Source organism: Crocodylus siamensis, chromosome 6 (genome assembly GCF_052110815.1).
Source record: "Crocodylus siamensis isolate JL-2025a chromosome 6, ASM5211081v1, whole genome shotgun sequence".
Classification (NCBI taxonomy): domain Eukaryota; kingdom Metazoa; phylum Chordata; order Crocodylia; family Crocodylidae; genus Crocodylus; species Crocodylus siamensis.
Window position 1 is genome coordinate 89,131,528 of NC_143400.1, and position 27,944 is coordinate 89,159,471.

At 44.9% G+C, this 27,944-nt stretch overlaps 1 protein-coding gene across 4 annotated transcripts in view; it reads left to right on the top strand.

Annotated features, from left to right (window-relative positions):
- Positions 1–27,944, top strand: part of PIK3CA (phosphatidylinositol-4,5-bisphosphate 3-kinase catalytic subunit alpha) — a 72,413-nt gene that overhangs the window by 3,829 nt on the left and 40,640 nt on the right. For all 4 annotated transcript variants that reach the window (XM_090051222.1, XM_090051221.1, XM_090051220.1 and 1 more), the window contains exons 2-4: positions 19,051–19,466; positions 24,881–25,090; positions 25,962–26,212. In XM_090051222.1, coding sequence (XP_089907348.1) covers positions 19,115–19,466; positions 24,881–25,090; positions 25,962–26,212 — 813 coding nt within the window. In that variant the 5' untranslated portion in view covers positions 19,051–19,114. The remainder of the gene's footprint in view (positions 1–19,050; positions 19,467–24,880; positions 25,091–25,961; positions 26,213–27,944) is intronic.

The following is a 27,944-nucleotide window of genomic DNA, read 5'->3' on the forward strand; positions in this document are numbered from 1 at the left end:
ACGCTGGAATAGTGAACTAGTTGAGTCACTCTTTTGGCTGAACATTGATCCTTCTCTAGGGAGAAGAGACTTCTTCAGCAAAGGAATGTCCACTGGATATTTCCATTGTCATGGTCTAGGATGGAGTCTCTTATTTTACTGATTACAGTCTCCACTACTTAAAATTGATTTTTTAAAATGCTTTAACAGTGTCTGTTACTGTAGCGGTCTGTTTGGATAAGAAAAGCCACTTGGCTTCAGGTTTCATTACCCAAATGTGATTGGAAGTCAAATTCTAATCCAGTTCAGACAAAAATTCAGCTGAAAATCTGTCTTCGTTCATAGGTTTTTCTAAGTGTGTAGGATCTTAAGATTCTAGGCTGAGATCAAGGAAAAAAAAATGTATGTTTTTTGTATTTTCTCCCCATTGTGGATGGAAAGTCTGTACTACACAGGCTGAAATAGGTTAGTTTGTTCTGACTTCCTGTTCTTGTTTTTCCTGCGACTGCCAGTCTTGTAATGTATTGCAGATTTGAGGGGGCACGCCTCCCCTAACTTCACATACAGTGCAGACATAATTATCAGAACTAGGTTTTGTTCTAAATGGAAAGCTGTGTGCCAGGATTTAATCCAGTGTATGATTACAGTGAGTGTCTTTTAATCAGCCACATGGCCCAAGGCCCACTAAGAACTCTTCTTGCTTACTAAAGTAAAAAACTGAACTCTGTCCAAACCTAATTCCCTCTTTCAGTGATAGACAAAGCAGCAAGCAGTTTTGCACAGCATCAAAAAACTGCAAGAAAAACTTGGTCCTTATCAGCTGTCATTTCCATGTTCACAATTCCAAATTAAGATGGTGTGTTGTTACCTAAATAGTTTGACTAGGAAAAATAAATGTTCAGAATACAGTTGGGACAAAATTATTTAAACAGTGTTGAAACTAGAGGAGACAGTGAAGACTTGGTATGAAGGAGCTCTCCCTTCATGGTCATAAAGAGACTCATTCTGTCTTGTTTGATGTTTACGTATCATGCTTTTTTCTTGCAGCAAGTTGAGTCAAGAGCTCTCAAAAAGCATAAGAATGGGGCCACTTACTGCAAAGGTGCAACTGAATGAAAAATGCTGTGAGTGTTGTTTGTTCAAGCTAAGTGGAGCAACAGTCAGTGGAGATGAGATTGCCACTCATTTCTTCTGAGAATCAATGAGGAACTGCCTCTGCAAGGTGTCAAACAGCACTGTTTTCTAAAACTATTTGATAGGCTTGAGGGAAGGTGCAGATCTGTATCTGACTTAGATCCTGTCAAGAGGTCACAAAATACTAAACTTATGTCTTAAGTTAAAAATCTTAAATTTGTCTTGTATGACTACAATGAAACTGTCATCAAAAAAAGCTTGATTTTTTTTTTTCCTAGTAAGTTAGAAAAAAATAAGGAGCTTATACCCCAAATTGTATTATAAACATTTGCTTTTCCTGGTTATTAAAGTGTTTAGGTTACAACACACTGTCTCAGCTTGGAATTATGAAAGAGAAAACGAGCTGATAAGGTCCATGTTTCTCTTATTCTGTCATGTTCAAATGGGACGTACTTTCTACTGATCAGTGTATTAAGGCTACTCAAACCAATGGAGCTTGTAAAGAGTTGTTCTCTCTGGATTTCATCTTACAACACTTGCTGTCACCTCAGTAAAACCTGGCTTTGCCCCTGTATAGTTGGGGGGGAAGCACTCACCTACCTGTCCTCAGACCTTGGAGGAAGAGATAAGAGGTTATCTGGTGAATATTTAATTAACTTGTGGGCAAACTGTTTCAGTTGTTTTGAAACTAAATGAAAAGTTGTCGTCTACATGTTTTATTTGTAGTATTTAGCTGCTAAAAGAGGGTCACATGTAATATTTTTTTTTCTAAATTGTCCTCCTCTTCATCATGCATTGAAACAGTGACTAAAGTGCCAGTGAAGCTATCATCCTAGTTAGTCCTCTTTCAAGGTAAATCCAGAGATCAACTTTGGAGCACTATGAAGTAGAGTAAGACAGTATAACTTCTAGCAAGAGGTAAAAAAAGGATCTCTGTGAAATCTGAGATTTTACGTAGCTCACACATGAGGAAAATGAGAACAGAAGCTATTCCTAACTCTGGAGGGCTTGACTCTGGCATCAAAAGGAGCCACTAACAGCTAGAACTCCTCCCCAGCAACTGCCTTCTTAAATATATTGTCAGTGATTTTTTTTTTTTTGCAGTCCAGAAACCCAATTTTTCTTTCATCATCTGTATCCCATGCCCTTTCTGTACTCTCCTGTCTGTATCACTGATGTACAACTGTAAGGTGACATGGGATAAATATGCATTTTACCTTCTAATCTTTTCCTCTCTAGCTGTTCTGGTATATGTGTAATTAAGAAAAAACAAACCTCATAACTGAACGTACAAGATTTGTTGAACTGCCAGTGTTCACGTGACTCTGAAGCAAGTACAGTCCGTGCTTTCATATTTTTCTGTCATTCATCTCATGAGCAGGTATTAAATTTCACCGTTTTGGTAGTTGTTTATAGTTGGCTATTTCTTTAAGCTGTTTTTCAAGGCCCTTGTAACCAACTGCTGCCCAAAGATGTTCTCTTAAAGTATTCTTTGTATGTATGGGTATCTAAAATCTTCTTAATAGCAAGAATTACCTGGCAAAAGATGCTCTTAATTCCTAGTGATACCTAGTTTCCATAGGAAAGTTCCCTCCGTTCGACCTGTTTTCTTAGGAGAAGAATGAACAACATAAGAATTTTCAATCTGACAGAAAGAGCCCTCTAGACATGGAAGCTTACATATCCTGTACACTACAGAGCTCTTCTATAGCTTTAAAATGAACATTGGATAGCTGTAAGCTCTTCTCAGGAGCACTTTACTGTTAGTTGAAATAAAAGTTCTGTCCAGGCAACGGCCTTTCCTAACATGAAATTAGCTCTTATAGGATGGATGTATCTTTGACAGAGTGAGTAAAGCCCTATTTTTGATCCTTCCTTTATCTGTAGAATACCAAGTGATGACCTTCCAATAGGACTCATTTATTGCTAAAACAAGTAACACAATAGCATCGACTGACTTGCCCACACCAAACAAGTGTGCTAGTGAGTAATCTGTATTATTTTTAGCTGGCTTCCACAAAACGGTAGTACTGTCCATACTGATTACAGCAATTGTCTGCTTCTGTGCAAGGTGTGATTAATAGACCAAGCTCCTTGCAAAAAAAGGTAGCTTTTGTTTATTTAACCCATTTCATGAATGCATAAAATATAGTTGTGAGCAAATTCTAAACTTCAGGTGGTCATAAAGCAAGGCTATACACAAGAAAGACTTGACAGATCCTCTTGCATGTATAAGTAACTCTACTGACACACTCTTTTAATTTTAGCCTCTGGTGTCTGTCTCTGTAGCTGGTGCTTTTCCAGCCATTGTTGTACAGAAATGATAGGCTAATCATTTTCAACCAGTGTGCCAGGGCACTTTGGGGATGCCTTGATTCTTTAAAGGGTGCCATGTGGTGCTGTGTATTATTTGCACTGGTAGGTGGTGCAAGCGCTTGCCCATGATTCACAAGATAAACCCAGATGGCGCATCCCTATGAGCAGGAGCGTTTGTTTCTCTGAGGACAAACAGCAGTTGGAAAATATGTGCTGGTACTACTACTTGTTGCCGGGGACCACCTGTGCATGTACACTCTGGCGTGTGGTATGTTGCTCCAAATAGGGTAAGAGAGGCTGGGGCCGGCACCTAGGCTGAGGCCAGGAGCCTTACTATGAGTCCTAGGGGCTCCAGCTGGCCAGGCTCTGGTTTCGGGTGGCACACGCTGCTTCCATGTGTGCTGTCCCACTTTTTTTAGGCACAGGGTTTCTCCTGGTATCGATTTTTTCCCCCCCCCACCCCCGCACACACTGCAGATTAGAGGCATGTGTGGTGTGTAGCACCAAAGATGGATCTGCAGCACTGCATACCACATATGTGCGCTCATCTGGATGTGCCCATTGTTTTCAGCTAGGAATCCATAGTATCAAAACATTCTGACCTGTTAGAGTCGTTTTGAGTGCTTTGCAATAGAATTATTGCTCTATTCATAGATTTCATAGACATTAGAGCTGGAAGGGACCTCAGAAGATCATCGAGTCCAGCCCCCTGCCCAAAGGGCGGGAAGTCAGCTGGGTTCGTAAGATCTCAGCAAGAAAAGCATCCAATTTGCTCTTGAAGGTGTTCAGGGTAGGTGCGTGAACCACCTCCAATAGCAGGCTGTTCCAGACCTTGGGGACTTGGACAGTAAAGAAGTTCTACCTTATGTCTAGCCTGAAACGGTCTGGTAGTAGTTTATGACCATTTGACCTTGTCATCCCTTGGGGTGCTCTAGTGAACAAACGTTCCACCAGATCTGGGTGGTCACCCCTGATAAACTTATAGGTTGCCATCAGATCACCCCTGAGCCTGTGCTTTTCCAGGATAAAGAGCCCCATGGCTCTTAGCCTGTTGTCGTAAGGTCTGTTTTCCTGACCTCTGATCATGCGTGAGTCTTCTCTGGACTCTCTCAAGCTTCTCCACATCCTTTTTGAATTGTGGAGCCCAAAACTGGACGCAGTACTCTAGCTGTGGCTTCAGCAAGGCCGGGTACAAGGGAAGAATGATGTCCCGGGATCTCCTTGAGAAGCATCTATGGATGCAAGCCAGAGTTTTGGTCACTTTACTAGCCACAGCATCGCTTTGCAGGCTCATGTTCATCTTGTGGTCAGTGATGACCCCCAAGTCTCTTTCTTCTGTAGTGCTAGCCAGTGTAGCACTGCCGAGCCTATAAGTGTGCTGCAGGTTTTTCTTCCCTAAGTGGAAAACCTTGCATTTTTCAGTGTTAAACACCGTCAGGTTCTCATCCGCCCATTTGCTAAGTCTGTCCAGATCTGTTTGGATCACCCGCCTGTCTTCTGGCGTGGATGCTTTGCCCCAAAGTTTGGTGTCATCAGCGAACTTGGCCAGTCCACTCCTGACTCCAATGTCCACATCATTAATGAAGATGTTGAACAATATGGGTCCAAGGACAGAGCCTTGGGGGACCCCACGGGTCACAGGACACTGTGATGAGTGACTGCCATCAATCACAACCCTCTGGGTCCAACCACGGAGCCAATTTCCCAGCCAGCGGATTGTGGTGGACCCAAGGCCGCAACTGGCCAGTTTCACCAACAGGTGATCATGGGACACCAGATTGAAGGCTTTTTTGAAGTCAAGATATATGACATCAATCTCTTCTCCCTTGTCCAGGTGATAGGTCACCTGGTCGTAGAAGGACATGAGATTGGTCAAGCAAGACCTACCCGCAACAAACCCGTGCTCACTATCGCTTAGGCTGTTGGCGTCGGCCAGTCCATTCAGGATGGCCTCTTTAATATACTTCTTTAAGATCTTCCCTGGGATAGAAGTCAGGCTGATGGGCCTGTAGTTAGCCGGATCCATTTTCCTTGTTTCCTTGAAGATAAGTACCACGTTGGCCTTCCAGTCTTCAGGCACTACACCAGAGCGCCAGGAGTTTTCAAAGATCCATGCCAAAGGCTGCCTATGACGCTCGCCAGCTCCTTGAGTACCGTGGGGTGTAGATTGTCAGGGTCAGCTGACTTGAAGGTATCCAGCCTCTCAAGGTGTTCCTTCACGAGGTGAATTTTTATGGAGAGCAGGGGATCTCCCTCACCTGGACTGCCCTGTCCCGTGGTGGGCATGGGCATCCCATGGGACTGATGAAAGACCGACTCAAAGTACCCATTTAATAGGTTGGCTTTTTCCTGGGCGTCAGTTGTCAGTTGCCCCATCTGGTTCAGCAGGGGTCCAATGTTGCCCTTGCTTTTCCGCCAGCTCCCCACATATCTGAAAAAGGACTTTTTATTGTCCATGATGCTCGAAGCTAGTTGGAGTTCAGTTGCAGCCTTGGCTTTCCTGGTTTGCTCCCTGCAGGACCGGACCAGTGCAGAATAATCCTTCTTGGAGGTGAATCCCGTCCTCCATCCTTTGTAGGCTTTTCTTTTTAGCCTCAAGGGGTCTGCTAGATCCCTAGAGAGCCAGGGGGGCTGCTGTGCCCTCTCGCTGCCTTTCCTCTGAGATGGAATAGACTTAGCTTATGCATTGAGGATTGCTCCCTTGAGGAGCAACCACTCTTCTTGAATTCCCCTCTCCCTGGGGTCGTGGTCCCTTAGGGCCTCACTGACAAGCCTCCTGAGCTTGTCAAAGTTGGTTTTCCTGAAGTCAAGGACTTCTGTGTTGCTGACTGACTTGCCAGCTTTATGGCAGATGGTAAAAGTGATCAGTTCGTGGTTGCCGTCACCCAGCTTCCCATCGATCACTAGGTCGCTGATTAGGTCGTCCCCCGTAGCCAGTACCAGGTCAAGCAGCACTTTACCTCTTGTTGGCCCATAGACTTCTTGAGTCAGGTAGAGGTCATCCATGCACGAGAGGAAGCTTTGCGACCGCTCGGATTTTGCTGAGTAATCCTCCCACGAGATGTCCGGGTAATTGAAGTCACCCATGACAACCATGGTCCTGGAGCGTGTGGCCTCAGCCAGTTCCTGGGCAAACTCCTGGTCAAGCTCTTGACTTTGGGTGGGAGGTCTGTAGTAGACTCCCACCGTTGCGTCCCCTGTGCCGTGTTCCCCATGGATTTTAACCCAGAGGGTCTCCAGTCATCCACCTGGTCGCCAACATCATCTTGCAGGGACGCGTAGCTTTGCTTAACATAGAGAGCTGCACCACCGCCCCTTTTTAACTACACGATCCCTCCTGTACAGGATATAGCCATCTATACCTGTGGTACAGTCATGGGTGGAGTCCCACCAGGTCTCCGTTATCCCTATGATGTCATAATTATTTGCATTGCACAGGAGGACAAGCTCTTCCTACTTATTCCCCAAGCTCCTGGCATTTGTGTACAGGCAGGCGACTGTCCCCTTGGGGGCTCTTGCCTTGCCCACAGATTGTACCAGGGCTGGGGCGGGGTGGGCTCCCTTAAGTGCTCAGCCTGATGGCTTTGCAAGGGTTGTTCAGCGGGCCAGCCGTGGCGGTAGTCCCCGCGTCCCCCAGCGGGCTGAGTTTAAAGCCTGGTGGAGCAGGTCAGCCAGTCTGGCTGAGAAGAGCCTCCTCCCCAAGGGGGAGAGGTGGAGGCCATCTCTTCCCAGCAGTTCACTGCCTCTTTTGCCAAAGAGCGGGCTGTGGTCATGAAAGCCAAAGCCTTCCCGGTGACACCAGCGCCACAGTCTTTGGTTGACTACGTGGATCCTTCTCTCCCTCCTCAGCCAATAGCCCGAGACTGGGAGGATCGACGAGAACACGTGTGCCCCCAGACCCTTTAGCCCTGCTTCCAAATCCCTGTAGTGCCTAATGACGCAGCTATTATTTTTCCATAGTCGAAATGAAAGCTTATAGTTGGCATATTCCAGGTGGTGCCTTGAGCCTAATGAGGTTGAGAACCACAATCTTACAGAGTCCTTTCACCCAACCTCTAGTGTTGGTTGGCCTGTCTGGCTTTGTGGTCTGAAGCCCTAGTGATTATTCCTAATGAAAAATTAACTTACCCACTCTGCAGTGAAAATGCAGGGTTGGTGCTGATTGCTGATTTACCACAAGTGACTACCCACAGTGCCAGAACAGACGTGTCCTACAGCTCACAGAGAAAGAATGAGTGCTGCAGTAAACCGAATCATATCAAATATCGGAAGCTACCCCTGAAAAGACCTAGCAGCCTACTTGCAGTATGGCTGACTACACTTGGGCTTACATAACTAATTCTCGTGTTCAAACACAGACCCTAATAATTTAGGTCAGGGGTGGAGAAAAATGCAGCCCACAGGCCAGATGCGGCCTGCCAGGCCATCCTGTCCGGCCTGCGGGGCCCCTAAAAAATTTAGAAAATTAATATTTGTCTGCCCCTGACTGCCTGTCATGCAGCCCTCGATGGCTTTCCAAAACTCTGTAAGTGGCCCTCCGCCCAAAATAATTGTCCACCCCTGGTTTAGGTTAATAGCTGTGAAGGCAGATTGCCTGTATTTAGGACAGAAGTGCCTAGATAGTTTTTTTTTACTTCCACGTTAAACCTGGTATACTCCTGTTTATGATGTTTAGTATATGTTGTGGAAAGAGGGAGAATGGATCAAACTTGCAAAACACCTGGTGTGTCCTTATTCTTATTTTTTTTTTCTCCTTGTCCTTGTGTATGTGTTTTTTTTAGGATTCTGTTTTGTTTTCTGGGTTTCAAATATCCCAGGAAAGGAAAGGATTATACTTTGGAGGGTGGGGGTGTGCTACCCAACTCGTCACTTTTAGGAAAACATAATTCTAAAATAGGCCTTCCTTTCCCCACATTTAGGGGTTTTTTTTCCAAAAGAAAGGACAGAAAATTCCTCTTTCCTTCAGCATGCAAAACTTAAATTGAGGTCTGTTTACACAAAACGAAAGCATAAATTGATACGATGTTTTTATGGCCCTTCTCTTTTGAGCTCACTTAGTTCCTTTCTTACTGTATTTTATATTGTGATGTGACTGATCCATAATCAGGAGGGAAGCCTGGCAGTTTTATTTTTACAGTTGCAAAGGCGGTTGCTATTCTGTATACCCCTACCTATCTTCAGCAATGCAGACTTAGCTTGTGCAGCTCAAAAAAATGCCAGTGCTTGTTTGCTTGCTTCACTCCAGATTGTATGTGTAGATATAATAGAGAAGCTTCAGGGCACAAGCAATGGTAAGGGAGTGAGGTTTTCAACCTTTGGAAGGGAAGCTGTTGCCATACACTGACCAGAATTTATGACTGGAGTAATGCATTGAAATGACATGAAATCTTAAGGCAGTCGCACTGCACTGGCTTTTTGATTTCACACTGGCTTTTCAAAAGCCTCTGTGCTTTTAGGGCTTAACAAGGCAAGCAGTGCTTTTAAAGAAGTGTTTTTCATCCCAAGTAAAGAAGCTAATAATGGAAAGCCCGCATCTTTTAGGAATAAAGGTGGCTATGTCATGTATTCTCACCTTTGTATTATGCACTTTAACTGATAGAAAGGGCAGACGAGTCTTGAACTAGAAGAAAATGGAAGAAGAACAGGCTTCCCACTCTTCCTGCGGTCCCTAGAGGAATAGTCCAGCTGTGGTAGTGAAGGCAGTGATCTAGAACTCTCAAGCACTCTGGTTTCCCAGGATCCTCGTCCTGTGGTCCCCAAATAGTAAGTGAGGACAACAACAAAATTACCAGGTGCCTTGAGGGACAGAGGGTAGAAGCAGAGGACCTTCAGCAAGCCACACTGGAGAGCCCCGGGCTTCCACCTGTCTTTCCCAGTTTCAGATTCCATCTGCACTGACTGAGCTTTAGGCTGAGTTGGGTAATCCTGTTTAAACTCCTTTTAAGCATGTTTTCAGCTCTACTGCTTTGTGTTGTAGTTGTTTAGCAAGGTTTCATCTGCACTGGCAAAAAAGGGGCTTTTCTTTTCATGTGCCTGAATTTCCCCAGTCCAGAGGGATTGTGTGTATGGTTGAAAACCGGTTCAGCCTAGCCAGGTTAGACTAACCTGCAAAGGTTGAATCAATTCAGGCTGAGGCTTTTTGAATGTCTGTCTCTAACTTTCATGCTCCACAGCTACAACTCTACTGGTGGCACTAATAGTATAAGCCAGGGGATGTTTTTACAATCTAGCTTTGTTTCTAGCAGAAAAGTATCCTGGTAAAAGCAGTTGAGTACTTTTATAGGTCTTTTTGCAGCAAGGTTTGTTTATGAATGGGATGTGTTGGAACTATGCTTAAAATAATTTTATAAGGTTTTAAATCTGCACTTTTAACTCTTTTTTAAGTGGACCTAACTAGTTGAATTCTGCTTCCTGTGTAGGGCCATGTTCAGTCCTGTACTTGTTCTAATGATGATTTCAGTTGTAATGAACATTTACCAATGGTGAGGCTTGTCAGAGAGAGAAGCTTCCTGTAAGTTCTTGTACGTGTTACAAAACATACCAGTTGCCAGCAATAGATGCAGCTGAAACTATTCTAAACCTGGGTTTAGCCGCAAGAGCAACCAAGGACAGAGTTCAGCACCATCTCAGAAACCACTGTTAACATCAAGCAGTAAAAACTACTCAGCATCAGCTGTGGGTAAATTTTGTAGCAGGGTAGATTCAAGGGGGTTTTCTACTTGCCCAGGGAATTTAAAAATAGAAGCATGTTTAGCTAAGCTGTTTTGATAGGGCAGAATCTCTCTTTATCCCTCCTATTGGTATGAGCTCTGCATTGGATAAGAAATGTTGGTCAGTATCACATTTGCATAATTTTGTCTAAAAGAATAACATAGTAAAATACAAAGACTTGAGGAAGCTCTTCATACGCAATGCAAGGGAAAAAAAGCTCTTAGCATGGCAGTGTTACAGTGGAGGACTTTGTATTAGATGCTTGGGCTGTGTCTATTCTGGAAAAATGCCAGCTTGGCAGGCCGGAAGAACAAAAGAGCAACAACACTGAAAATATCTTGACTGAAGGCAGTTTTACTGTCACCACACAGCAGATTTGGACAGCAGCAAAAGCAGACAGACAGGCAACCTTGCCAATTCCCTTTTCATGGTGAGTTTTGGAGTGATTGACATGCCTGAAGAGGGGAAGAAAAAACCTTTCAGCTTTGAATGCATGGTATTTAGATTGCTAGCCTGAAAAGAAACAAAGGCTTCACATTCTGAAGTGTGAAAATAATATTTTTACCCAAAGAAAAATGACTTATTCTTCCCAGAATTTTGCTTTGGGGTAATCCATTGAAATCAAAAGGCTATTTTAATGTGGAAAATTTGTGGTTGATTTTGGGAGTATAATAAATGAAGAATAAAATACACATGTAGTAATGCAGACTTGCGTGCAATATTAAAAAAACCTTATTGAAATTGTTTCGTATGAATGAAATACAGTGACATATGAATATCAGTGAGTGGTTTTTGGTGTGGAGGGAATTGAATTAAGACGACTAATCAAATATGTATAAAAATCATAATGGGATATATAAGATACCACAGAGTTAGAAGAAGCTGCTGCATCCTGTAGTAAAGTAATTTTAATGAAATTTATTTTGCCATTAGAGTATCTAATAGACCTTAATTAAAATTGAGCATGTTTATTGCTTATTCACTTGCAAGTGTAGACTAATAGAACTGGAATGAGTATTTAGAGTCTGTTTTGAATTGCAAATAATAATGGCATGTTTTTACACCAGTGATGATGCAAAATTGCGTTGTTTTTGCAAAGAAATACTACTTACCGAATGCAGTGGTTCAGTTAATATATTGAGATGCTTTCTTTTTTCATACCCAGCTCCTGCTTCTTGTTTTCTTTTTCAAGAGAGAAAATAAAAGGAAGGATGTTGGTTGAACTTCTCTGCCTGCAAGCTGCTATGCTAGTCAGTGGATAATGGTAGCATTGCAGGACTTCATTGCTGCAAACTCTGTGGAGTGATAGAGCTCTTTATGCTAATGCTAAGCAATCCTTAGAATAAAGAAAAGCATAGAGGACGTTATTCCCCACCCCAGCACATGTACAGATGTGGACACTGTGTCATCTGTAATCCTTTGTAGAGGCAAATAAGTTGACTCGGGTTGCAGATTTAGCTCTTCTTGCCAAAGTACCTGCTAGCTGGGTGAGCTTCAGGGTGGAGAACAAATCAATCAGTGTTATAACTTACATATTTTCTTTGATTACCAAGCAGTGGCACCTGCTTGAATTTCATAGGATCGTAGGAAAGCAGGACTGGAATGGATCTTTAAGGTTACTTAGTTCAGTACCCTGCTCAAGACAAAATCATACCTGACAAAACCATCCCAGCGTCTGTCTAACCCGCTCTTGAAAACTTCCGAGGATGAAGATTCCACAACTTCTCTATGTAGCCTGTTCCAATGCTTAACTACCCTTATAGTGAGAATGTTCTTCCTAATCTCCAACCTAAATTTCCTTTTGCTGCAGCTTGAGGCTGCTGTTCCTAGTTCTGCCTAGCTACAGAGAAAAGCCTCACTTGATACCCGTTCCCACCAACACACCGAGCCATAGATGATGACTAGTTAAATACAACGATCCAATGAGTTATATATCCACCTTACAGTACTTTAATCCAGCCTGTATTCCCTTAGCTTGTTAGTGAGAGTGGGAGATGGTATCAACAGCTTTATTAAAATCAAGGCATCCACTGCTCCCCTTCCCCAGCCTTGGCCTATCCACTGATCCTATCTTTTTATCGTAGTAGGAAATCATTTGGTTAGGCATGACTTTCTTTTGTTAAATCCATGCTGGCTGTTCCTGAACACCTTTGTTCTCACAGTAGACTCCTCAAGGACCTACTCCATGATCTTTCCAGGTATCAACAGCAGGCTGACTATTCTGTAATTCCCCAAGATACTCCTCCTCCTCTGTATTAAAAGTAGACTCTTTATTTGCCCTTTTCCAGTCATCTGGGACCTCATCCAACCTCCACAAGTTCTCAAAGAGGATAGCCAGTGGCTAGGGATGTGAAAGGTTAAACGGTTAATTGTTTAACCAGTTTTAAGGTTAAGCTGATCATTTAGCCAATTTTTAAGGTTAAACGCTTAATGGTTTAATTGATAAGTGCAGCGGTAGCTGGTTAGCTTACCTATTATGCCTTAGCTCAGGGTTGGCACAGTCTGGAAGGGAAGCTGGGAGGGAAGCCATGTGGTGCCCTGAGAGGAACAAGGAGGAGAGGATGGGGAGAAAGGAGAGGGACTTGTACCTATAGCCTAAGAGGAAGACAGCAGCAGCCTAATCAATTAAGCAGTTAGCTGCTGGTACACAGGTGCTCCCTCCCAGTGCAGGGCTTCACATAGGCTGTGCTGTCTGGCTGGGCTCACTTCCTCCCCTCTCCCTTCCCCCAGTCAAGGGTTCTGTGGTTCCCAGCCGCAGCTGTCTGAGCTGCTGTGTTATCGATTAATCATTTAACCAGTATAATGAGAAGAGGTTAAACAAATACATTTTTAAAGTATTTACATCCCATCTGACCCTGCTGACTTGAAAGCATCTAACTTCTCTAAGTAATCCTTAATTTTTTTCTGCCATTTCTGTAGGTTGTTTGTCTCCTTCCCTATCTTTGCAGCTAAATGCACTTGTCATCTGATAACTGTCGCTATTTGTGAAGACTGATGTAAAAAAGACATTAAATACTTGCGCCTTCTCTGAATTCTCCATAACTAGATGGTCTTATGCATTCCATAAAGAAACTTTGGTTTCTCTGGTCTTCCTCTTACTGTTGATATACTTGTAGAACCCCTGTTATTGCCTTTTATAGACTTGCCAGTTGCATTTCAAATTGGCCCTTGGCCTTCCTAACTTTTTCCCTGCATGTCTGTATAATACTCTTATACTCTTCCCTCGTACTATGACTAGGGACCACTGGAATTTGCGCAGGAAGTGCGCTGCATGGCGGCTCCTTTAATTTTGCTGTCTCCACCCCCCACTGCTAATTGGTGGAGGGGGTCCCACTGCTCATGGCATGCCCCTGCTCAGTAGGGAGGTGGAAACTGCAGTTTTAAATATGCCACAGCTTTTGCCTCCTACTGCTGACTGGAGGAGGGGCTGTGGCATTTAAAACTGCAGTTTTCAACTCCTGGCCAACAGGAATGAACAGCAGGGCCAGTGGGGCCTCTCTACCCATCACCTACAGGGGGTACATGCGAAAAACTGCAAGAATGGTAGTGGTCCCTAACAATGACCAAGTTTCCGTCCTTGTAAACTTCCTTTCAGAGTCCTGTGAGCAGCATGGGACAGCACTTAGAAGGCCAGATGAATATCGGCAACCTTTCTATGGCATCTCAGATGCAGGCCTCTGGCAGGCAGCAGACCTCCCAAGCCAACAAGTCAGGCTGGCAGGTGGATGTTTCTGTTTCATGAGTAGCCTTCCGGTATAGTTAGGTTGAATCTGCCTAATCTGCAAAATAAAATAGATCTGTGGGCAAGTTTTAAAATAGAAATACCTTGTTGGAGTTCAGAATGATAGCTAGTCATTGCTTTCAAGACTAGATTTGGGTCCTGAATTATGGAGAAGGTCTTTAAAAGTGCTTCTGAGAAGTGTGGTACCTGTATACCGTAACAACCAGCTCTTGCATTTGCTAGTACCAATGGTGATGGTGGTTGAACTTTGCGGTGGCTTGGAGCTACAGGTACGTACAGTGTGTGTTTTTTTGATCTACACTATGGAAAAGACCACTGAAAAGAAAAGACCACTGAAGCTTTACAGCAGGAACCACTGTAGCAGGGGTGGGCAAAATATGGGCGGCAGGCTGAATCTGGCCCACCAGGTGACTGGATCCAGCCCATGCCTGCCCCATGGCACTCTGCATGGGGCCAAGACCCTCCCACTTTTGCTGGGGCAGCCCTCACAAGACTCTTGCCAGTCCCCACAGCCATGCCCTGGCAGAGCTTCTGGCAGGGCTATTCCTGGTGCAGCTGCAGCCAGGTGCTACTCTGTTACCCCCCCCCCCCCACCAGCAGCAGCTCCTGCTCCTGATTTGCCACTGCTGTGTGCTGGTCTGTTCCAGGTGAATGAGTAGTTTCAGCTGGGTGGCTCCCACTACAGCACATGGGGCTCCAGCTCCTGTTCCCGGGAGGGTGGGCAGGAGCTGGAGTTGGGGCCTCATGCACTGGGGCAGGAGCCACCCAACTGAAGCTGCCTGCCTACCTGTCCGCCCACCAGCAGCCACACAGCTCAGCAGGGGCAGAAGCAGGAACCACCACCGGAGGCAAGGGGAGCAGATCAGTATCCGGCTGCAGCCACATCCAGAACATTTCTGCTGGAACCTGCTCCTGCACATGTCATGCCACACTGCTGTGGGTGGCAGGCAGTTCAGCTGTGTGGCTCCATCCTCAGCTCCTGACCACCTTCCTGGAGCCACTTTGCTGAAGCTGCCTGCTTGCTCAGAGTGGTGTGGCACAGCAGGGGCAAGATCAGGAGTAGGAACCGCTGCAGAGGGAGCAGAGCTTCACCCAGCAGGCTCCAGTTGTACTGGGAACAGCCCTGCCAGAAGCTGCTTGGTACAGCAGGAGCTGCCACTGGAGGCAGGGGGAGCAGAACAGTACCTGGCCAGGCTGTAGGCGCTGGTGGGAATGTGGCATGAGCTGCTCTGGCGTAAGTGGGTAGGGTTTGGCTCCATGCAGAGTGCTGTGGAGGCAGCACAGATTGCACTGCCCAGGTGCCCCCCTCCCTCCCCTCACCCACAGCAGGCACTTGGGACCCAGCAGCACCCCCCCCCCTTCATCCTATCCCACCCCACCCCGCAGAAGGCAGGGGTATGTAAGGAGCAGGCCATTAGCCCCGGCCCTGGCCTGGAGCTATCACCACCCTGTGACCCAGACTTGTAATTCCAGCTTTGCACAGTGCTCCTTCCACCCACCCACAGCCCCATAGGGAGTTGTCATGAGTTATTGTAGCAGGTGGGAGGCAGTGCTAACCCAGCCTGCAACAGCTCATTAAAACTCCCCATGGGGCCCTCATTCCCAAATAATTGTCCACCCCTGCAGTATAACATAGTTGCTCTACTAAGTCTCTTCCCACTACCACTTAATTCAAAACAGGTCAGGGAATGCATCTACTAACTTAATTTCCTCCTCCCTCTCACCTGCCCTGCAGCTTCTGTTCAGAAACCAGGCAGCCACCTCAGCCCGACCAGGTTCAGATTTAAGAATTGGACCCTGAATAATAATTCATGAAAGAAGAAAGATTGATGTGATAAAAATGCAAAAAAATGGGATACCCTAGTCCTCCCTTGCTGTTTGGCAGCTAAGAAGCTTAGTGCAGGCTATCACAAGTTCTTGACTGATCATCAGTGACGTTGTGGCCATGGCCCCAGGTGTCCTGTGATTCTACCGAATACCGCTCTAGAAGCTTAGCTTTATTTTTAAAATTAATTTTCTAGTCCTTGCAGTTGCAAAGGTGGTTCCCTCTTTGTGCAGTCGGTTGCATCTGAGTTTAATAAAAGGTCCTCAAACAATGGCTTATATGGTAGAACTGCCCTGCTCATCTCACTTGGGGACCTCAAGGCTCTGTGCAGCCATTGAATTCAATGTTTTCCTGTGACTAGGCACTTGGCATTTTTGTGTTTTTCTCCCTTCCATGCTGGGACCTGCTTGCAGCTGTCTCTTGCTCTGCTGCTTTCCTCCCAAAGAAGAATTGTTTGGATTACAGTGTATGCTCCCATTGCTGCTTGGCAGATCTGTGTGGGTGGATGTGTGGTCAGGAAGCTGTAGCTAACGGGGGGAGGAAGCTGGAAGTGCAGGCTGGGCAACAAGGCTGCCTAGAAAATAAAGCAGTAGTCAAAGCTGGAGCTGAGGATGAATAGTTGGTGCACGTGAGCAGAGGAAAGCCATTCAGGGCTTAACCCCCCCCCCAAATTATTATAATTACCAGGAACCGATAGAATTGCAGTGTTGGAACACAGAAAAATCCATTTAAAATAGTTGTTGAAAAAATGTTGACTTGTAGATCAGTGAGTATTTTGAATCAACTCTCCCACTTCTTTGCATATGTGCATACCTATGCTGCAGTTCAAGATAGGATGATAGCCTGGGCATGCCTACCCAGACTAGCTTTAATCTAGCTCAGTGATTCTCAGCCAGGATGTTCTGGTGCCCTGGGGTGCCACAAGATCCTTCGGGTGCCTCAAGGTGCCAGGAAATAAGTGCAAGCTCAGCTTTGTTCCTGCCTAGCCAATGCCCCACCTCCATTGCCTGGTTCCTCTGTATGGAAGTAAGCACTGTAAAATATAGATTAGTTTTTTTATGTTGGGTGCCACTCAAGTCACAAAAGTTATAGATTTGTGCCTCAAGTCCCCAAAGGTTGAAAACCGCTGATCCAGCTAGGAGGGGTGACATGAAGATGCAGGATCACAGGCTGTGGCATGGACCGTACAAGCCTGCAAGGGACCCTGGGCACTTACTCAGAAACTTAGTTTTTTGGAGGGGAGTGCTTGAGGAGGAATAGCAGTAAGCTACTGGAAGGCCTCCAGTCAACGTTGATCAGAATTAGATTATCGGTGCCTGACAAAAAATAAGCCCAAGAGACTTGGCTAATGGCATATAACAATTTATGACAAATGGTTGTTGGAATGAAAATTTTGCGGTTAGGATAGCCAGGCTATCTTATTGATAGCTTCACTGCAGTGTTTGGAGGAAACAAGACTGCCATATCTGTCCAGAACAAATGGTTGAGTCTTATGACAAAAGCTAAACTGCTTTGCTCTTAGTTTGTGCAGTTGCTGTATTGGAACTGCACAAACTAAGGAAAAACGGATGATAAATGACTGATTAGATGAAAATTATACTGAAAGCATTATCGCTGTTAGTAGTGGAAACATGTATATATGTAAATGGAAACAAGGTGGAAGCATGTTTGCGTGTCATGTATAATTGCCTATATTGAGGAAGGAAGCTAAGTATGCTATATTTTCGCACTTGATTCTTGCATTCAGTTTAAAAACATAATCACAAATGAGCAATGACAGCAGCAAGCATTTAGTAGGGTTGTGAATGGAGAATGCCTTTACATGGTAAATTGGGAAATCTAATCCGCCCAAGAGAGGACAGTGAGGGGGCTGGGTGTTTGTACTTGTTGGCTTCCTTTAGTACTCTAAATTCTGGAGGATTGTAAGTCTTACTTGGAAGTGCTCACGTGTACCCTTAATTGGGCCTATGTAGCATCCATTCCAAAATAATTTGTTCTAACTGTGTTCCTTGAGCTATTTAGGAGCAGAACTGATTATCTTTATTCCCAGCAACCTTCCAGTTTTGAAAATATTTGAAACAAAAACACAAGCTGCCAATTATCCAGTCAGACAGTTTCTGTTTATATGTTTGCTCTCCAAATCCAGACCCTGGAGGTGTGCTTACATGTGCAAGCAGAATTAACGTGCACATGGAATGAGTGTGCATACAACTCCAGTATGTGCATCTACCTTCATGCTGTTTAAAGAGAGAAAATGTTTTGGTGTAAATGGCTTATGAGTTGTATACCTATTTGATAGCTAGGGCAGACTAACAGAAATACTCTTTCTGCAAGCAGCTAGACTGCTGAGCACATCAGGGACTTCTCCACACCATCAGAACTGCCAGAAAGAAGGAAGCCTGAGCAATCTCTGTTTCATTGAAGGAAATTAGAATAGAATAAATGCCTGATAGGAAAGTAGTGACTCAGAGCAAAGCTAGGAAGGTGATTGGCATCCTTGCCCACTACTGTCAGAACATTTGCCAGAAGAGAAGTGTGGTCTCAGTTATGCACTACACATGCCATTGAGGCTCCCTGTCCTTCAGGTTGTTCTTTTTCTAGCAGAAAACAACAGTATCTTTTAGGTGTTTGGTAAAACAGTTAAGCTTTTTGTTAGGCCCCCTCTATACATAACAGGTATTTGGGCAATTAATTGGTTAATTGCACAGTTACCTTTAAGACGAGTTATACATGCACAGTACCTATCGCACAATAAAAAGCTCCAACCAACTATGAAGTTAGACCTCGAAAATATGTACTAACTTCGTAGCTGACTGCTATCAAGTTTTAATTTGCACGTGTAGCAGGATCTCCCCTGCAGCTGGGCAGCCCTATCAGATGACAGCTCCCAGCCACAGGGGTGCACTATGCCCAGCTTGAAACTCCCAGGCCTGGCGGATCATGGCAGCCATGATCCCCAAGGCTCGGGGGTGCGTGAAAACCCTGGGCTCACACAGGCCACCAGGATCAAGATGGGGCTCTCAGTCCTGGTGCTTTATTTTTGCTGGAAACTAATAACAGTACTTTTTTTCAATTGCTGCTAATTGCTCCATTTGAGGGACTTGTTTAATTCTAGTTAAACTACTAAAGTAAATCCATGGGGTTGTCTTAACATCAGGTTTGGCGGCCTGTTTTTTGTTTGTTTTTGTAAACTGCAAAAAGTTGGGCTTATTCGGTATTTTCTTATTTGTCTTCAGATGTGTATTATTCAGATTTACACACGAGTTGTAGATAAAATTGCTCTAGTGATTCTAATATGTTGTGTTTGCATTCTTCTTTCTAATACGTTTTTACTTTTATTTAGGTCTCATCTATAGGAATCCGTTTTAAATCAGTTCCCATTGTAAGGTAATCAGAAGATTAAGAAAATGCCTCCAAGACCATCGTCTGGTGAACTATGGGGCATCCACTTGATGCCGCCAAGAATCCTCGTAGAGTGTCTTCTACCGAATGGAATGATAGTGACTCTAGAATGCCTCCGTGAGGCCACACTACTCACTATTAAGCACGAGCTCTTTAAAGAAGCAAGAAAATACCCTCTTTACCAGCTCCTCCAAGATGAGTCTTCTTACATTTTTGTAAGTGTTACGCAAGAAGCAGAAAGAGAAGAATTTTTTGATGAGACACGGCGACTTTGTGACCTGCGGCTTTTTCAGCCTTTTCTAAAAGTCATTGAACCAGTAGGCAACAGAGAAGAAAAGATTCTAAATCGAGAAATTGGTAAGATGACCTGTGTTCAAACGTTAAATCAGTTTTCTTCAAAATACTGGGAAAGGAGTTGAAATGGGTATGCAGTTAACCGTCTGTTGTCATTTTCTACAGTATTGCAAACTTTGGAACTGTCTTGAAGGACCTCAGAGGTTGTAATATGTGAACAGCTATTGTAGTAAAGCCAGCACCTTCTTTTGTGTTATCTACCTAAAATGTGGAGATTTTAACACTAGTGTAGCTTCTACTGTCGTTGAATCCCGATATCTTTATTATAATTCACTATTGCTTAAGGTCTGGATTGCTTTGGGAATGGGACATATCAGGGTAAGGAGCACCAGTGTATTTGTTGTTTTATAAAATGTCTGTGTCTTTCTGAAACTTCCAATGTAAGTGAAAAACCATGTAACCTGCTGTTGGTGGAAAGGGGCTTGAAAAATTCACTTGCTCATGGTGAGTATGAAAATGTCATGATGAGTCAGCTTTCTGCAGATCCAAAGCCAACTGTAAAAGGAAAAGCATCTACCCATTACGACTTGACTCATGATTTGTAAGGTTATTTTCAAGTGAAAATGGGTATATTCTTAAGTCTGTAAGGAGATACCTATAACGTCTCTCTTGAGCAGTTTCTGTACAGATAGTTATAACCCCCCCCCCCCAACCTATCTGTATCAATATAGATATAGGTATAGACTTATTTTATTTTTTCATCTGACCCAAATAATTCTCCTAGTTGGTAGCACAACTCCTAGTGTGGAAGCAGCTATATCAGTATGAGCAGTTTTACACAGGAGTCGCATTCTAGGTAGGCTTACTACTGTAGTTTAAAAGGATAATAGTATTTTACATGTAAATAAGGATTTGGGTAGTTTTGAATATCCTACTGATTCCTACTGGCTGCTTTCAAGGGCAGGGTCTGTAATGTTTTCTGAGGGTCGGGGGAGAGACTTAGCTCGAGTCCAGGACCCAGCCACTTCCACTGCTTTTCCCTTCCACCCAGCAGCAGAGCAGGGGAGGAAGAGAAGCCCTAGGTGTCCAACTGTGGTTCTTTGCGGTCACCATCCCCTTGTTGCAGAATGCCACCAAAGGCACAGCTCCACCGGCCGTAGCTTGCTGACCTGTGTCCCATGGTGTTCTACCAGTGGTGTCAAGTATGAGCAAGTGACAGCCTTATACTCAACTCCAAGGATGAGCACGTGAAAAATAGGCTAAAACAAGTGATCAAAGAACTAACCAGTTCACAGTGACTGAATTTGTACTAGGACCATGCCAGTTCAACTATTCTAGAATAGTTACAGAACTACTTATAGTTTTCGCAGACTGTAGCAGCATAATGGGGGAACCTCATAAATAGCAGTGAAATAGCTCAGAATTTGGTAGCTGTTTTGTGTCCAGCCTGAAAAATGCATGAACAACAGCAGAAGTGAGCATTGGAGCTATTCACTAAGGGGACGGACCTAAAATGGAAGCAGGGGTGAAGAAGGGAGATTAGGCCATTTCTTTGCAGTAGCAGAGAGACTCCAACTATGACAGAAGGGGGAGTTATAGAGGTGCGTCAATACATTGGTCTGATATCGGATCAGCACCAATATAAAGAATCTTGACTGGATCAGAAATCAGCCTGATGTGGCCAATAATTTGACCAAATAAAAACCGCTTCCCAGATGAGCCATGGCTCTGTCCCACGCCTGCCCTGGCTAGGCAGCACCCACTCCAGCCCCTGTCCCACTCCCTCACTGTGGAGGGTGTTGATCTGCCCCCCCACCCCATGCCCCTTCCCTCCCCTCCCCTTTCATTACAACACACTTACCAGCTGCATGCAGCTGTATCAGAAATTGGATCGGTATCAGCTGGTGTGCCTCCAGCTAAAAATGGCTATTGGTATTGGCCCCCAAAATCTCTATCGGTGCACCCCTAGGAGGAGCGTGTCATATAGTGTGTTTGGGGAGTCACCATTGTAATGCCTGTTGTATTAGTAAATGTTCAGGATTGGGAATCCAGAAAGAAGATGACAAAGCTGATAGGGAAATATAGATTGCCCAAACGAGGGACTAACTATAGAGGGATGGGAGTGAGGAGGGGAACGGAACTAGGTTACAGGAGATACAAGGTTAACCAACTAAGCCCGGGGGTGGGGGATGGAGGGGAGGGAGAAGGAGAAGGAGGGGGTTTGCGACACTGAGAGAGAAAGGAGATAGATGCATACAAACCTGTTACAATGTTCCGCAATGGTGGAGGGAGTGGTTCGGAGGAAGTGCCTTAGTCCATATAGAGTCTCATCGTGGGGGTCCTCTTCGGGTGGAGCAGGGTCGTCCATGGTCGAAGAATCCTCTCGGAGTGAAGTGAAGGTCCGTCTGGCGCACGGGGGGGTAGGGGGGAGGTTCAGGCGGTCCCCTCCGGGTCCAGTCCAGCGGTGGCTTGTCTGGTGGGGTCGGAGTATTGGCAGTGGCCCGTGATCTGTTCCACGTGGATGTCGCGGGACCAACAGATGGCATCGGACACCATGAGGCAGCGCATCAGCTTCGTGTAGTGGTGAGAGACGCGGCAGGCACGCAGGGCACTCTCGTTGCTGGGGTCCCAGGCTCCGAGCATTCCCACGATGAGCGCATCAACCGTCATGTTGTAGCGACGGCCCCTCATGGTGTCGGCCAGCGGGACATACTTCTCCCTCTTGCAAGCCCGGGTGTCGGTGAAGGCTTGACGCCAGTTCTCAAACGGGATGGTGACGTCCTCGATCACAACCTTTTTGGCCTCTTTGTTGGTGATGACTGTGTCGAGTCGCATCTGGCTCTCGCAGCCCGGGATGGTGCGGTTCACGGAGATCTCCCCTGCCGCGGCCAGGATGGCCCTCACCAGGCGGTCCCGGACAGCGTTGTGGTTGAGCTGCCAGGCTCTGGCGTGCGGCTTGCAGCTGCACAGCACGTGGCCATGTAGCCGCACCGTCGGCACCTCTCGTCCCGGTGGCCGAAGCGCACGGCCCCGTTCAGAGGCAGGCAGTTGAGGCGGGTGCAGTGGAGGAAGTGCCAGTCCACGAAGCACGTGAAGCTCCCGCTGGGCATGAAATGGTTGCTAGCATCCCACTTTGAGGTGACGTCGAAGGCCTTGCCCTGGTCAGGTTTGGCCCTCAGGTTGCCGGTGTACTTGTTTCGGACGGCCTCTCCCGGAAGGTCCTCATGCGGGGCGTCACGGTGAAGCGGTTGGCGTGCGGGGCTCGTTGCAGCTCCTGGTGCTCCTTGGTCCAGGTCCAGGTGCAGCCGATGTGATCCATTACAGAAGATCAAGAATCTGAGCCGATCTGTGGACAGCAGCACCCTGGTTGGAATCTTAAAACACTTTTTTCTCCAAATGTGAGACTGGGGAGAAAAAGTAGTGATAATTTTTTCCAGGCTCTGTCCACATGTGCCAGTAATGTGAGATGCAACTAACTGTGGTTATTTTAATGTCATCTTCATGTTAGAGAGGATTTTTTTAAATCAAATCTTGGATCAGGGATAGGCAACCCCTTGGTACATGTTCCAGAGTATGGCACACAAGTCATTTTGCTTGGCATGCGCACCTTGGGACGGATGGCAGGGGAGCTGCAAGGGTCCTGATCCTTGTGGTAGTGCAGCCACAGCCTCTTCCCCACCGTCCACCTCGGCATGGACCCCAGTGCAGCTGCTTGCAGCCTCGCCAAAGCCAGGGCTTTTGTGGCAGGCAGCAGAGGCCTGCTCAGAGCCTGGGTCGGCTATGGCAGACAGCCAGGAGGCTGCAAGCAGTTGATCTAGAAAACTTTGATTGTTTTGGTTTTAAATTATTTCCCTTTGCTGAAAAAGGAAGAGTTAATAGAGATTAGATGATAGCGATTATAAGAAAACAAAGTGAGCATCAAAAACAATTCCTACTAAAGGAAAGAGACAGGGGCACTGAATGGTGGAGAAGGGACCAAAAGAAAAAGGAGAAACAGGCTGCAAATACCACAGGAAAAGACTAACCATGACAAAAGGAAGGAAAGGGGGAGGGGAAAGGAGAGGAAAAGCAATAGCTAGAAAGGTTGAGAAGGTACCACAAAAACATGGGATTCTAGAAACTTGGCTCTCCCTCCTCCCCTTCCCCCCCAGCGTATAACAGCAAGTTGAGGTTTTCATAGTCTTAAATACAGTATAATCTTTATTGCAGGTGTGGGGCATCAATCACAAGCATTTCTTCTGTTTCTGCTTCTTGTCCGGTAAAAGTTTTTAAAAGCCTAGGTAGAAGCGTGCTCTTTGATAAGGCAGTTTATGTACACAGGCGTTTGCAGGTATATCTCCTGCTACGATGACCAGTGTGTCTACACTATACAATACTAACTAGCTGGCTCAACCCTCCTTTTCTTTTATGTGACTTTTCCCTCTGTGTTTTATTGGAAAAAAGAAAACTGCTTGATACAAACACTACAGCAAATCAGTTTATGTGCTTTAGTCTTGTCCTGTTGCAAACTCTCGTGGAAAAAAAATATAATTATATCTTGGGAAACGGAGGTTTTAAACATGCAACAAGTGTTTTTACACACAGTGGTCAAAATACTTTGCTGTTTCTTGAGCGTGGAACTTGACTGATGATCTGGCATTGACATTGGGCTAAAGATCCATCCTGAAGCAAACTGACTTTTAAATTGTTAGCAGCCGCATCATATTACAGTAATTTAAGGACTTGTTAGTTTGCTTCAGAATGCTCCTAAATGCAAATTGCAATTAACTATGATCAGTGGAAACTTTTCACAAGTTAAGTAAAAATATAGCTGTTGTCCTGGATAGGTTGTTAATCACTTGTCAACACAATATAATCTTGCACACATTTTAGAGGTTGAAGTAAATGGGATGGCAGTTGTTCAGAAACTGGAGGAATAGGCCTTTGTTGCATGAATCTTCACCAAAAAGCAAAGGGTTTTTTTGGGGGTTTTTTTTATTTCTAAGGCAAAGTCCATTTAAATGTTACATCCCACAGCCATCAAAGAAAAATATTGGAAGTTTTCATGCCATTAGTAGATGCTGATGAGACCTTGAAGAAGTTTTGTATAGCTGCTCCTCTTGCAGGTTTAAAAAACTTCATTTACAGGCTTCAAAGGTAGCCTCATCAATTCTTTTCCTTTGGGATGTTGGCTGCAATGAGCATTGATCCAGGGACTCCCGATGTTCTTTCAGAACATGTGCTCCTTTTTAACCCTTTCACTGATGCTGAAGATGCCATGTTAACTAAGATTAATTTCGGAAAGGGAGTGAAATGGCATAGATGTGGGAGTGAAGGGCCAGTGGCTAATATAAATTCAATCTGAAATATCTTTTCACACTTTAAAGTTGATTAAATCAGTACTCTGGCACACTGTCAACAATAGAGAGAATTTGATGTTTCTGAAAAAATGATACTTATTAAATCTGACAGTTTTAACTGTGTTTTCAATGTTTCAGGATTTGCCATTGGCATGCCTGTCTGTGAATTTGATATGGTTAAGGATCCAGAGGTGCAGGACTTCAGAAGAAACATTCTTAATGTCTGTAAAGAAGCTGTGGATCTTCGAGATGCCAATGCACCTCACAGCAGGGCTTTGTATGTCTATCCTCCAAATGTAGAATCTTCACCTGAACTGCCCAAACACATATACAATAAGCTAGACAAAGGTAAAAGCACTATTTGTTACGGCAATTTATAGGCTTCATACTGTGAAACAGATCGGTGAGAACAAATACTAATTAGAAAAATTAAATCAGTATTTTAATCTAGAAGGTTTATGTGTTGTAGCAGTATTTCAGTCTGAGTTCACACTTTCTTTTTAATCAGGATAACCTGCAAAGTAGCAAATGAATTCAAAAGAAATATTACATTTAATTAAATATATCATTCAATTTGTCTGTATTCTAGCAATTTAAAAGCTTAAGTTTATCCGGTTATATTGTACTGTTTTGTGCAGTTGAATCAGCAGTTATGTGACAAGTACTAATTTGCAAACTTCTCTTTTATTTTTGTCTTTGTTCAAAAACTGTCTAATATTCAGAAAATCTAGAATGAAGTATTCCTGGGTACATTATCTATCTTTTAGTTTTGTAGAGAGAGAGGTAGTTAGCCTTAAGTAAGGCAGAGGGCAGGGCAGTGTTGCTAGCATCTGTAAAGTGTTGCTTATGGAAGCTCATGCTTTCTGAATTAGTCTATCAGGTGTTACTCTGCCCTGGCTTTTTGTAGTTATTAGTTACAGAAGTCATAATTTCAGTGAAAGTGATTAGCTCTTCAGATGGTACTAGTTAACTGGAAAAGGGTTTTACACCTCCAGAGGTATAAAAGTTGATTTGAAGAGTATATTCAAAAGTAATTGTAAAAGAAAGTGCAACCAGTACTTGCAGAAGTTCTCAGTACTTTGCAAGGTCAGGCCATGTGTTTTGCCTGCATGTTCTTTCTGTGCAGAAAATTGCTAGTCAATCTCTTAGACTGACCAGTTTCTTTAAAGAACAATGTATTGGCAGTGATAGAACCTGACATTATTTTGCATTATTCCAGGGCAAATTATAGTGGTGATATGGGTTATAGTCTCTCCCAACAATGATAAGCAGAAATACACCTTAAAAATCAACCATGACTGTGTTCCTGAGCAAGTTATTGCTGAAGCAATCAGGAAAAAAACACGAAGTATGTTGCTGTCATCTGAACAACTAAAACTCTGCGTCTTAGAGTACCAGGGCAAGTATATTTTAAAAGTGTGCGGCTGTGATGAATACTTGCTAGAAAAATATCCTCTGAGCCAGTATAAGGTGAGTAATGTTAATAGAATTATTTCAGAGTATGCTAGGAGAATTAAAATTGTGAGGAAAGAAGAGACTCGTGCATTCACAATTTATGACTGACACCTTAAACTAGTCCAGGGGACAGAACGTGAAAATTCATAATTAAGCTAGTTGGCTAATTCTTGTGCTGCTGACTGGATAACTGCTATATAAATAAAAATTAGGGCTGTCAATTAATCACAGTTAATGCATGCAGTTAACATGTTAATTGGTTCTTGTGTTAATTTTTTAATGCATTAATCATGCATATGGTTTTGGAGCATGTGCCAGGGCTCCACTTTGCCGCCTCCAGACTGTCCAGCAGGGCAGGGCAGCTTGGGCATGGGCTCCTGGCGGCTGCAGCAGGGGAGGGGGCGTGCGCACACAGACACATGCATGCCCACACACGAGCAGCTACAGCCTGCACGTGGCCAGGAACTCATCCTGGCAGCACGTAGAGCAGCGCCCTGCTGGTAAGTCTGTGGAGGGGGAGGGCCAGGGGCAGATCGAGGCCCCCACGGTAAGGGAGGGTGTGGGGCAGGGACTGGGTGTCTGGGACCTGGGGCCAGGGCAGGTGGTGGGATGGAGCTGCAGGCAGCTCGTCCAGGAGCACTGGGAGTGTGGTTCCCCACTGCTGCGCGCACCCCTGGATTTGTATGTGGGGTGGAGGCGGGCAGCCTGCTGTGGGCTGCGGTTTTATGCTGTGCTGCCTTTGCCCCAGGAGCCACGCAATGCCATGTTGCATTTTTCCTCTGCCAGGCAGGCAGGGGATGTGTGGCATGGCCAGTGCACGACTCCTGGGGCATCAGCTGCAGGCTGCAGATCCCCAGCTTGCAGCGAGCAGCCTGCTCCACCCTGCGCACAGATATGGGGGGCATGTGCCCCCCCAACCAACCCCACCCAAACACACAGATGAGCTGTCCATGCCTCTGTTCCACACCCTACCCCAGCCTCCGAGCTCTATTCACTCAGCCTCTGCCCCTGTCCCACTCCCTCCCTCACTGTAGAGGGCTCAGTCTGCCCCACAGTGCGCCTTCCTTCCTCCCCCTCCCCCTCCACAGACTTACCTGCTGGGCGCTGTGTGTCTGTCTTCCCTGACTCCCAAACCGCAGCCCTGCTGCTGCCCTTCACTCCTGACCCACATCCTGTCAACATGTGGGGACCCCACACACACACAGCCTAATTCCAACCGCCAGCCATGCAAAGTCCTTGCATAATTTTGAGGGTTTTTTGTGCATAATTTGAGTTTTTAGCTGTGCAATTGAAATAGCGATTCATTGCAACTGTGTTTCTTTAATCGTGATCAGATTTTTTTTTAATTGTTTGACAGCCCTAATAAAAATACAACAGATGTGATTAGTTTTCAGTATTGGCCTAATTTTCACGTCAGTGAAGCTGGTGGGAACTTATTTCCAGAAGCCCTTTAGCATTCATCCATTTTCCTGTTGTTGAAGTCCCACCTTAATTTCTGACAGCAGCAATGAGTTACCTTACTTGTCTGGGGCTGATATAACCTAGAAGAGCTGTAATCCAAATGGCATAAAATAGCCACTGCGTGATTTCTTATAAAGAGGCTCTATAACACCTGTTTTCATAGTTCTGACTGAAATAAAATGATATTACCCTGCAATCATAATTCTCAACTCTGAAATTATGTCAAATCATCCTAACTTTTATTTTAAAAGTCCCTCAGTTTATATTCTTTTTTTCCCTTGCTGCT